This window comes from Carassius gibelio, chromosome B13, assembly GCF_023724105.1.
Source record: "Carassius gibelio isolate Cgi1373 ecotype wild population from Czech Republic chromosome B13, carGib1.2-hapl.c, whole genome shotgun sequence".
Classification (NCBI taxonomy): domain Eukaryota; kingdom Metazoa; phylum Chordata; class Actinopteri; order Cypriniformes; family Cyprinidae; genus Carassius; species Carassius gibelio.
Window position 1 is genome coordinate 5,895,454 of NC_068408.1, and position 13,371 is coordinate 5,908,824.

Sequence of the window (13,371 nt, forward strand, 5' to 3'; positions counted from 1 at the left end):
ACACACATTATATCATTCATTGTCAGCCAAACTATCTCCGTCTCTCTCTCTCATTCCCTGGAACATTTTCTGTTTATAAAAATCTTTACTTTACTTGTGTACTCCTTTGTCTTTACATACATATATATATTTCTGTTTTATGTTTTCTATCTAAGAATTATCTAGCTTTATCTTAAAACCTTGTAAAATTACAACCTATGCTTAAGAGGCCCAAATATGCAGTCTATGCAGGAAGCTAAAATAATTTGAAATAATTCATGAAATAATTTGGATCAAAGTCCAGGACATTTCTATGTTTGCATTCGAGAATAATCCAAATTACAAACACATTAAAGTTATTAGAGAATTTGAGAGGGACCTTTCCTTAATTGTCATGAAAATAATACTATAATGAAAAAAGTAAGTGTATTTAAGTATGTATAAACAAACAAACAAATAAAAAAAAATTATAATAATAAAATGAAATATTATTTCTGAATAAATCAATTAAATTACATAGACATAGACAACCATCCTTAGTTATCATGACAAAAAGGTCTAAATAAATAAATCTATTAAAAAATTATGTGTTAAATTACAAATTCAATTAAACAGAAAATGCAGTCTAAAAATGGTGGTCTTTTGTAAGATCCACTCATCTAAATACTGCTGCACATTACAAAGCAAGAATAAATGTATATGTATGTGTACTGACTGGTGGTGCGTCCTCCATTATATTAGTGCTGTAGGGGAGGTTGGTGAAGATGGGGTCCATGTCTTGAATATCAGTGATGGTAATTGCCAAATTTGCCAGACTCGAGAGAGGACGGCGTTTATCCTGGTCCTGTTACAGAGAAAAACAAGTAGACATGTTTTATTTTTCTTTGGAATTGACTCAATAATTCCACAGTGTAGAGCTCTTCAGTGTGTGTTTTCTAACCGTGGCATTAACAGTGAGCTGATAGGCAGTTGTCGTCTCATAGTCCAGCGCTCTCGCCACAGTAACGATTCCTCTGGCCCCGTCAATGGAGAAGAACGGAGAGAGAGGCTGGAAGGAGAAGAGCACACTGCCACCCGCACCCTGATCCGGGTCTGTCGCATTCACCATGAACACAGACGTTCCCACTGGAGTGTTCTACACACACAGAGACAGTAATGATACAGTACATGTTATTAAATATATACAAAGTTGTGCTGTTAACATGAGAAAGAAAGAACTTGCATAATGAGCACTATTTAATGCTGTGGTTATGTAGATTCAGATGATGAGTGACAGCTCCTGTCTCGGTCATTTCACCTGTCAGTAAGTGACAGACTGCTGTCTCTGAGATGATGCAGTCAGTCAGCATCAGAGAGAACACACAGACTAAAATGCTGGAGGAGCATTTTCATACTCTCTCAAAGTTTTAAGTCATTATTCATACAATATCTTAATGGACGTGGTCTATAGGGGTGAAAAATCAAAATAGGTGAAAATACAACATTTTGACTCCAAAACAAAGCCATAGATAATATGACAAAGATATATATATACAAACACACACATATACATATATATTTATTTATTTATATATTTAAACAGTTGTGCAGCCTTGTGTCTATGGCCGAAAGGCAGCCGTGCCAATATACAGCTATATAGCACTGCTATGACTGTGATATTGCATTAATAAAACAGTTTGACGGCATGAGTGTGTAAATATACAAGAAACAACAACTGAGTCTTTAAAAGCCCTCTTTTGTGCAGAACTACTGCCTTCCACCACGGATTCAAATCTGAAGTTGAAAGTTTAACAACTGAGCCCAAGTCTCTGTAACTAATTCTAAAATGTCACTCGAGAATTAGTAAAAATATCAAGTTGCTTCATTGAAAATATATTTACAATAAAACATTAGTTTGAATGTCCGCTGAGGAAAGCGATATCTTTGTCGCACTATCCTTTCATCTGTTAAGGGTAATTTCTTATGCCAGCACTGCTCAGTTGCAGCTGGCTCCATTTTATAATATGTTGTTGAAAGTAAAAATTGTTTGTTTACAACACTGTTCCAGTCTCTTTCAATATTAAAGTCTTGACTTACTCATGAAAACAGGTACAGTATTTGCTCTGGAACAAATATTAAATTAATGAGACCGATGACTGCCCTTTAGATTTACCTGAAGCAAATTGTATGTCACAAAAGGGTAATAGGAGCAATAATTCTGATCAAACAATCAAATCTTTTGTTATTGAAATTTTGGCCACATCTTAAATATAATTCCACTGAGATGTTACCTGAGAAGTTAAAGTAAATACAATAGAAAACCGAACACTTTCAAACACTGACATTACAATCCGTCTATTTGATGACTGCAGTTACATCTGCAACTGCAAAACAAATTTTATTGTTTCCTCATATGCAGTACAGATATCAAATGGACATTTATTAAATGTATTTAAGATATCTTTAAGATGTTTATGACTTAGAAAGCATTTTAAACATGTAAACATTTATCTCACAAAGACATGTCATTTACAATATAATAATACAAATTTTATTATTTTTATTATTTTTTGCATAAAGGTACTTGCATAAGGCAACTATGTTTTGATTTGAGGGTAAAATATGACCTAGACACATTCTTGACATTTAATGAAATTCACCCATGCATATAACTGAAACTCAGATGCACACTCCTTAAATACAACATATCTACACATGCCTACACTAGACAAAAGTCTACAGTACATGAAACAGGAAAGGCAACTTCATAAACTCTTGCGGAGAGTAATAGCTGACATTAAACAGCCAGCAGCATTATTTATGCCTATATACGGTATTATATTTACATATATTTACTTATATATGCCATTTACATAAAGCTGAAAGTCACTGCAATACTCCCAGAATCCCAAGGCCACAAAAAAATAGAACAAAAGTGTGAAAAATCAACATTTCCTATTCCCAAACAGTAAACCAGATCCTTCAAGAGAGAAAGAAGTTGTACTTCTCCAAGCACTCCCACTTTATCTCTTTCAATAAAACAGGAGATATCTATCCTTTGAAAAGAAAGGATTAGAAAAGATTCAGATAAACTATTGGAGAGAAAGAAAGCATGAGAGGTATAAAGGACAAAGATAAAAGAGAGAGAGAAAAGAGGATTAGAAAAAAGAGGAATCATAGGAAGGAATGAAGATAGATATGGACAGTGAGTTCTAACTTGCTGTCTTGCCTCGACCTGATAACGTCCTCTCACACTCTCACAGCTCGTCTGACCTCAGCTCCTCTTCGCTAAAGTTCACGCACCTTAAGACAAACCGCTTTAGGTCAGCTGAGGAAACTGGAACCCTTATTTTATTTTTCTATTTAATAACTGCATTCAGATTTTTACTGTGAGTCTGTGGCATTTTACATCACGTATACATAAAAAAAAATTACATATACTGCATATTGTGTAATTCATTGTGAAATTTACTAGTAATACAGTATCTAAGTTGTAAATTGTTTTTAATTTAAGTGTACAGAATGCTGATGACAAAACATATCTGAATATTTAGCAGCCCCCTATGCAAAAGAAAGTGTTGATCTGAGTAAGAATTTTGTATTCAGATATAACATTTGAGGTTAGGAAAAAGCCTAACAAGAATATAAAATAAGAAGAATGAAGGAAGAAAAAGAATGCATGAGTGGGAGAGAGGCATATCTAATAGTATTAAAAACCTCAAATACAGCAGGGACTCCCCAGCCTCTTTCAACTGCAGTATGTTAGAGAAGATTATTCCCAAACCAGGAAGACAGAAAGAGGGAAATGGGAGGAGAGAAAGAGGCTACTTATTATTAGCTTTCTGCCTCATATACATTGCAGCAAATGAAAAATCAGTTTACACAAAAACACCACAGGAATAAGAGAGATACAGGGTAAAAGGTCAAAAGAGTGAAGCTTACATTAAGATAAAACCTACATTAAGATCAAACCAATCCTGTAACTCAGACAGAAAAAACATGGAACTTGCAACACCAAGGACATGGGTTTGATTCAGAGAGAATGCATGAAGTGATCAAATGCGAATCTTGAAAGATCCTTTTGATAAAAAAATCTGCCAAATGTATACATTTAAATGAACAGCTTTGAAAATTTGCTGAAAATTTAATCAGCCTCTGGCCATCCAAGATGCAGATGATTTAGTTTCATTATCAGAGCAGGTTTGGAGAAATCAATCATTACATCACTTTCTCACAAATGCATCCTCTGAAGTGAATGGGTGCCATCAGAATGAGATTCCAAACAGCTGATAAAAACATAACAATAATCCACAAATAACTCAAACCACTCCAGTCCTTCAATTTGTGAAGCTAAAAGCGGCACGTTTCAAACAACAAATCCTTGATTATGATGTCCATAATTCATAATATTGCTTTCACCAGTGAAAAAAGTCAACTCATCCGAATCAGGAGAGAAATATGCACAGATCAAGCATAATTTGTCTCAAGCATTGTTACAGTCTCAAACATTTCTAACTGAATATGTGGCTGGATTTTGATGTTAGAGGACACCACAGGATGCATTTTTCTTTCCAGATTTTTATGGTTTACGGATTTGTATTTTGGTCTGAAGCAATGATTTCAAGTTTTTCACACTGCTTTCCTCCTCACAAGTCATTAACTGATGGGCTGGAGTTGTGTGGATTACTTGTAGATTATTGTCATGTTTTTCATCAGATGTTTGTTCTCTCATTCTGATGGCACCCATTCATTGCACAGGATCCATTGGTACTGTAAGCAAGCGATCTGTGAGCAAATCCGTTCCCATGAACAAACAAATTCATCTGCATCTTGGATGGGCACTTTCAGCACATTTTCATTTTTGAGCAAACTATTCATTCAACGTGAGATTCAGAGTGAGATGTGGGGTAAAATTCACACTGAGACTTGAACAACAAACACTAAAGTAAGCAACAGTACATTTCTCTGAAGATCACTGTGCAGACACACATCCACACTTTAACTACACACTCTGTTCAACATGTTCTTAAGCTCTATAATTACTATTATCATATTTCTAAATGATCACAAGCCCCTTATCAGCTCATTAACCAATCTGACGTCTTCCCAGAGACTCTCTGAGGAGACAAATTAACTAGAAATGTTTAGGATCACAGGGATTCCTCCATCATCTTCAGTCTGTTCTTTTTTCTGTCATATTCAATTCTGTCCTTATCATCAAGAGTTCAGTAGCAAATCAGCATAAATTATATCCTCTACAGAGAGAGGAAAATTATTTTCAGTGCTTTTCTGAAAATGTTAAAATTATGGCAGTCTATAAGCTAGGATCTCAAGTACAACTCTAGAAGATAATATCTGTCAATAAGACTTTGTCTTTTTATCGCAGGGTTTCCATTTACAGAAAATAATACTTGTGTATGAAATTGATCAAAAGTGATTGCAAAAAATGTTTAATGATAAAAAAGATTTCTATTTAAATAAATATGGTTCTTTTGAACTTTCTATGTAAATGAAAAAAAACATCATGCAACATAACTTTTTTTTTTTAACTACGCTTACTTAGATGTAAATATTTAAGAAAACAAATTCAGTTTAACATCTGTAACATCAAGGACGCCGCTCTCTCAGTAATTGTTTTAGGATCACAATGAGACAGTAAAATGAAGGCAAATTCATCACTCATTTTGTGGTAAATTGTGTTTTCACAGTTAAGCTTTCAACATCTGCTGCTAAATAGAATGCATGCAGTTTGGAGTTTGAATATGCAGCAGATGTCCTGTCGCTCTGAACCAATCAGTGATGACAGTATTGCATATCCTGGTGTTTTGCTTCATAATTATTAAGAGGCAAATTTGACTTAATGAATCCACACACATTTTGTGAAGTAATCCAATTAATCTTCAATCTAATCTTAAACCTTACTATTCTCACATCAGTGTTCATCAAGTTTTTCCTACAATTCTATTTAATGTGCAGTAAAATGTCTGCGTAAACACTTACAGTAAAGTACTGTAAATATTACAAAATGCCACTTTCAGTAGCTTCCTTGTCTACAATTTTTGCCTGGCAAGCACAAAAGTGAAACTCTGCACTCTGCAAGGGGACAAATATTGCTCACAACATAATGCAGATGTCAGTTAAATTTACTAAATCCACACAACAGACCATTTAGTCCAGTTTATGGTCTAAATCCAGTAGCCCTCTGAGGTCTGCACTGCGCCTCACTGACCATTAGCCTGTGCATTAAACACTCTCCATTGAGATAATTACTCTGATGCAACAGAAAGACATAAGCAAATGAAGTCATTGAGCTCCCACTGTGCTACATCTCTACTTTACTGACAGCATTAAATCACTGGAGGTTGACCAGTCTCTGTCAAGGAGGTCTATAAAGACTGACCAGAACAGCTGTAATGTGTGCTGTATAGGGACTTTTGCACCGAGCAGTAATAGGAGCTCCGTTACGGGAAATAGCCAACAAGGTGATCCCTCGAGAACTATATTTGTCCCTAGGGCCATTATAATGGCTACATTCGCACCAGAAGCAGGAACTTTAAGTGCCTGGACTTCAGTGTTAGTCTATCTATCGATGCTTTCCATAGTCGAAATAAAATAAAATAAAATAAATAGAAATGTATAAGTAATAAAAAAAAGTCCATGGCTCTTAGAGATATTTTAATCTTAAAGAACAAATAAAGTATTTTAAAATACTTTATTTAAAAATTATTAAAATAAGCTTTTAATGTTAAAAGACCAATTTGTATGTAAAGATCATTGATAAAATTAAATTAAATAAAAAATATTGTAAATATTTAAGTAATGTAAATGTCCAATGTAGGGCTGTAAATCTCCATCACCTGTGGGCTTTCAGGTGAAGCAACATTAACTACACAGAAACGTTTTTCACTGACAAGCTGCGCAAAACCACATTCATATTTTGCGCATGTTTCACGCAGCTTGTCAGTGAACAACAGTTCTGTGTAGTTAATGCTGCTCCATGTGAAAGCACGCAGGTGATGGAAATTTACCTCTGATTACAGAACCGGTGTCCTGACATTTTATCCTACTTTCAGATTTTCCTACCAGGGTTTACTGCACATACTCACATCAATATTGCATCCTTTTTATCATGCTAAACAACAATATTTAATGTATCTGCATTACTGCAAGGGTAGGTTTAGGGTTGGGGTAGGTGCAGACTTTAATAAACCATAAATTTACAGTAGCATTTCTTGTTGTCGAATTGTACTAGCCACTGTTTTAGTTGGAGGTAGGAAAATCTGACAGTGTAGGACAAATCAACAGAACACTGGCTTTACTAGCAAGATGCGCATTAAATATCGAATGTGGTTTATCGTCCAGCCCTAGTCCAATGTTCTTTTCAAAAGTTCCTCTCTTTGAGATATTTAAATTTTGAAAGGCCAATTAGGTATATAAAAAAAAAACTGTAATTAACAGAAACAATTATATTTTTCATGCTTAAATGTGCTTACATGATCTTCATCGTCTGCATTAGGTAGTCGCTCATGCTACAGAAAATCACCAACCATCACTGAAAATAACAGACTTTATCACACATTGTTGCTGCAAATCATTTTATGCCATGTATTTCTTAACAATCCACTCGAACAAGTTAATCATACTCTCTTGTTCGCCGACATTGTGTTAAACACAGTAAAGACCTTTGTGCTTAGCCAGCTATTGTCTTACATTTAATACAACATAACAAGTATTTTAGCCGCTTAACGTGGCTCTCAGCGTGTCCTGTCGTTAGCTCGTTCCTGCCTAGCTTTGGCAAGTGAAGAGGGCTGATTAAAGATACACTGTGAAATGCATATGAAAGCTGGCCTTTTCAGAGTTGAGGGCGAGCGGGGGAGTGAATACCGGTTTGGAAGAAAGTTAAAGTTTAACCAGGTTGAGCAGGACTAGATGGCTGAGAGCAGCTGGCGCACTGAAGGTTTTCATTGATTGGGGGGGTTAATAGAGACATTGTGTGATAGAAGAGGTGAGGAAGGGGTCCACAGTGAGTATGGCTGGCTCCAGCCGTAAAAGGCTAATTTACAGGGCTGACGCGGCGCGGTGGCAGGATCATGCAGTGCGCTAGCCTAAAGCTGTAAAACCCCTGCAGGGTACAAGCAGAGCCGTCCGACCGCTGCCAACAATACTACTGATTACAGCTACGCCCGCTAAAAGACCGGACTCCAACGCCCACTCTACGCCAGATACAGGTCTCATGATTATACCTCTCTTTCCCTCCGCTTTTTTCCTTTCCTCTTTTTCAGCTTGGTAATGTCACTTTCCTCATTGACTTTCACACTATAACTAATTCTCTTTTTCTCCTTCACTTGGGCTGCCAACTTTCCTGCATAATACAAAGCCATCAAGTATTTTAGGGAATATATTTGCATTTTATTGCTATTTCTAAATGTCCGACGTTTAAAAAGTGGAGCTTTTGGAAAATTCACTAAAAGCTCTTGTTACACAAATGCTGTGACAAAAGATTTCCATTTTGAATAAATGTTCATCTCTTTAACTTTATATCTATCAGAAAATCCTGAAAAAAAGTTTCACAAGTTCCAATAAGTAGTAAGCAGCAAATCTGTTTCCAACACTGATTATAAATCAGCATATTAGAATGATTTCTGTAGGATCATGTGACACTGAAGACAGTAATGATGCTGAAAATTCAGCTTTGCATCACAGGAGTAAATCATTAAATTATTTAAAAATACTTTAAACTGCTATACTATTTCACAATATTAATTTACAATAATTAAATGCAGCCTTGAGGAGCCTGAGAAACTTCTTTAATAAACATTACATCTTACTGATCCCTTACTAATCTTACAGAAGTGTATATCTCACTGACCCCAAACCTTTTTATTTCGTACAAAAAAATGATTGGGAAAAATAAACAACTAGTCTTTACACTCATCCGTCGCATCACTCATCACTCGCACTCTTTAGCTAACGCTGATCAGGTTCCACTGCAAACTGTCAGAGTTTAAAGAGGATTGACAAAAAAGGACAGACAGTAGTTTGCCCTTCAAAGGCTCTGACGAGGCATGGGAAGATACTTTTTACCAAATTATGCAAATTATAATGCAACCATATATGTTTTAATTTGACGCCTACATCAGCCAGGGAAATTATGCAAGTGATTATATCCCCTTTGTTCACAATCTGTTCGTTTGGTATTATGAAAATAACACAATGAAATAAACATCTGTGGAATTTCATCCTGACAGCAACAACTATAAGCTGGTAAATGGTGATGATATGAGACCATTTTAATGCATCCAAGTGGCTCTTTTTTTTTCACAGAAAACTCACACAGATTCATCCTCTTCTATTCCTCCCTGAAAAATGGAATCATTTACCAAACTCTATACTTGTATTTCTCATCAGTATCTTTCTTACGTCCTGCGCTCCACCGTCATCCATCAGAGAGAGATACCTCATATATCAGTGCTGAAATGAGCTAATCAATTATTTAACACCTTATCCAACCTGAACACAAGCACAACGCCCTTCACACCAACAGTACAGTCGCACAGACGTGTGTGTGTGTGTGTGTGTGTGTGTTTTCAATGGCCAATGAGCCAAAAACTTACTGATAAATTAAAACATTATCCTTACTACAGTGATAACACTTTATAATAAGGTTAAATTAATTAATTTTTGGTTATTCATTGGGTATTATGAACTAACAATGAACAATACTCTTACAGCATTTTCTTTAAGTTAATGTTAGAATTGTAAATTATTTCCATATCTAAATACTTTCACTTTTCAAATTATTATAGTTATTATTATATTTATTAAGCTAAGTTATTTATAACCTAATCTAAATCTATGTGTTGTTATTTCTATGTGTGTGTGTGTGTGTGTGTGTGGGTGTGTGTGTGTGTGTGAGTGTTTACATTATTTTGTGGCACTCACTCACAGGGCTGTAGTTCATCAGACACAAATTAATTTGAAATTCCCGACAGAGATGTCATAACATCTGCCTTTTTTTTCAGGCACCAGGAAAATAAAGAGTCTTTCATCAGAATGTTGTTTATTGCTTTTAGTTCAGGGTACCTTCATCCTCTAGACCCTTATTAACAAGCGTCCTCTCTTGGAACTGACCACATCAGTTGTTCATCATCTGTTCTTTCTCAACAACAGGTCTCAGGCTTTTAAAAATCCAGACCAGAACTTTTCATCCCACCATAAGTAGCACTGATGTGGATCCTGCTGACCTACGACTGCGTTGGCAAACACAGGAACAATCATATCATTAAGATTCACTGACGACACTACAGTTCTGGGACTCATCAACCCAGTCTGTGGACAACAATCCCTTAACATCAGCAAAACAAGGGAGCTGATTGTCGACTACAGACGACACAAAGCAGCTCGGCCTCCTGCGCATCAGCACTTAGACTAGAAACATCACTCAGAATCACACTGAGCTCAAACACCTCTTCTTCTTGAAAAGGAAGGCACATCAACAAAAATGGCAAGAGTCTGTGGGGAAAATGTAATCTAAATTGTCAGTAAAACCTACTGTATACAGAGGGTGTAAGAAAGAAGACAGGAAACAAGTATTAGAGTGGTATTCACATCCTCATTCACATTGCATCCAAATTGCCCAAGATCGGATTTTCAATTTTCTTGTTCGTACTCTTATATTTCATTTCCTAGTGCATTTTTTTGTCCTCATTCACTTTCCTGACCATGATGAGAATTGAGCAGAAAGAGAAAGTGAGAGAGTGAAAGAAGAGTAATGAAGCAGAAGAACAGCTCTCCTCATCTTCTTCCAGACGGAAATGGCTCTGAAGGGGGGTTGGGGGGGGTTGTTTGCACATCTCTCTCATCCCTCTGTCCTGAATCAAAATTTACACTGAAAGGCATGCAATGGTCACGCCACAATCCATAGGCACCTCGGCGAAACTCCACCCACAATTAGTGATGTCGTACACAAGGATTTCTATCACTGCTGGAGACTTTAAAACAAGGGTTTACATATAAAAATTATTGCAGGCACAAATTTATTAAAGCAGGATAAGTAAACAATTAATTATTATAAAAAAAATTATCTATATGATTAACATGTAAGTCTTCTGAAATTATACAAATACAAATAAGATCATTTTTGAGCCTGTCAAAAAAAACCGACCATATAGGTTGTTTGTGCAAGCACCTTATTACAACCTATTTTTACGTTTTAAAGTTAAGCACCCTCTAGCGGGTGTAAAAATAATGACAGTATTGTGTTGCATCAGTCGTCATGAAATGATGTATAACATCATTACCAATCAAAACGTGAGTTTCTTTAAATGCAACGTGTGGACTTTTTACACTGTTCGGTAGCACTTTATTTTACAGTCCTGTTCCTCATGTACATACTATGTACTTATTATAGTAATTACAATAACTATGTAATAACTAGGTACCATCCCTGAACCTACCCCTAAACCCCATGTAGTTACCTAGGGTTACCAGAACTTTCTTAGAGAAATACACTGTAAGTACACTATAAGTACATGTTAGTACACGTACTGTAAAATAAAGTGCAACCCACTGTTCTCACAGTAATTTGTACATTTGTTTGTACTAAGTGGCTTGTTCATTCAAATATTACTAAACCCACCGCTAAACCATACCCCTAACATAAATTATGCAAAATTATGATTTATAGAGCATATACATTTTATGAGCACGTGCGTTCTCTGGGATTGAACCCATGATCGCATGACTACATATCGTCGTAAAACACAATACTATACCAACTGAGCTACACGAAACCCGAATTATAACGCAAATAAAAGAGTACAAAACATTAATATGAAAACGTCCTGTTTCCGATGGGGGCGAAATTGTAGTATATGCTCTGATGGGCCGTATTTCAGGGATTTGGACAAACGACCTATACGGGCATATTGGTTGGAGGACAGGTTGAAAAACTGCTTTAGGTAAGCAAATCTTACCAGTTAAATGTATTTATTATAATTTATTAAATATAATATAATATAATATAATATAATATAATATAATATAATATAATATAATATAATACAAATTATTTTAAATACATTCAATAAATAATTTAAAATAAATATAATTGTTTCATTTTATTTATTTGTATTTATTTCTTTCAAATGATTTAAATGTAATAATTATTTAAAATAAATCAATGATATATATTAATTTAATAAATGTAATAACTAACTTATTATGCATACATACCCAACATCCAACACACAGTCTGATGTTTAGGTACGTGATGTAAAAATAATGGATGGTTTTTAGTCACTCAGTCATACAAACTGATCTTGTACTTTTAACCTTGTACACTGACAGCCAAAGACCATGTATTTGTGTGAATGAACACTGAGCTTGTAACACACAACTCCAATAGCATATGCCATCTTAAAGAGCAACACATGTAAATAGAGTATTTCTCAATCTGTAGAGGTATGGAGAAAAATACACTATCTAATCAGCTCACACTCCACACACACACACACACACACACACACACACATACAGCTCACGGCTGACTGGTCACCAAAGGTCTTTGCTGTGTATTTAAGAAGAAAGATAATCAAGAAAGAGCCTGGAAGGCCGAGAGTCACTCAGAGAGAGAAAGAGAGAGAGAGAGAGCAAGAGTGAGAGAGAGAGAGAGAACAAAATGCACAAAGAGAAAAAGTGATGGTATTTGGGTACCTCATGGCGAGAGCACAAGGACACCACAAAGAAAAACCCTCCATCTCCCACTCCTCTGCCTCAATCATTCAAACTCTTTCATTCTCTCATTCATCCTATTTTTTGTGTCTCGGCGGGAGCGAGCCAGGGTCAGATGCACACATGGGATGAACACAGTGCAGAAATGCTACGGAAAAGACAGGGAAAGGATGATAATGAAAATTTTGTCATGATTTACTCTCCCTCACCCTTTTTTTTCTTTCTTCCAAGAAAAAAAAACAGACTTTTTAGCAGAATGTCTCAGCTCTTTTCCATTCAACGAAACAAGAGCACTATAAAGCAACGGTAAAATGGTTCATATGATTTGTGACATATATCCCAAATCGTTTAATAGGTTTGTGTGAGGAACTGGCAAGATTTTTACACTGTAGCTTTTTAAATTTCATTCTTGTTTCAGCATTTTTTAATTGTCTTCAACTGGTGCAATGTGTCTTTACGTGTCAAGTTATAAGTAGTCTATATGACAGTACCTTCATGAGACTTTTTTTGGAGCTTGACAACTGTATTTTGTGCATGAGGAAAATATGCAAAGTAGAATGAAAATTCATGAAGAAAGCATGCAACATAATTCAAAAAGGAAATAATCTGGATTTGGAAGGAAGAATAAACAGTGACAATTTTTATTTTGGGCTAAAATAAAAAAGTCAAACAGTCTGATAA

At 35.5% G+C, this 13,371-nt stretch overlaps 1 protein-coding gene across 2 annotated transcripts in view; it reads right to left on the reverse strand.

Moving 5' to 3' along the window:
* cdh23 (cadherin-related 23) overlaps positions 1-13,371 on the reverse strand; it is a 226,438-nt gene that overhangs the window by 146,727 nt on the left and 66,340 nt on the right. For both annotated transcript variants that reach the window (XR_008156620.1, XM_052573041.1), the window contains exons 7-8: positions 920-1,114; positions 695-823 (exon numbers count right to left, since the gene is read on the reverse strand). Coding sequence is in view for 1 of the 2 variants with exons in the window: in XM_052573041.1 (XP_052429001.1) it covers positions 695-823; positions 920-1,114 (324 nt within the window). In the remaining variant the exon portion in view is untranslated. The remainder of the gene's footprint in view (positions 1-694; positions 824-919; positions 1,115-13,371) is intronic.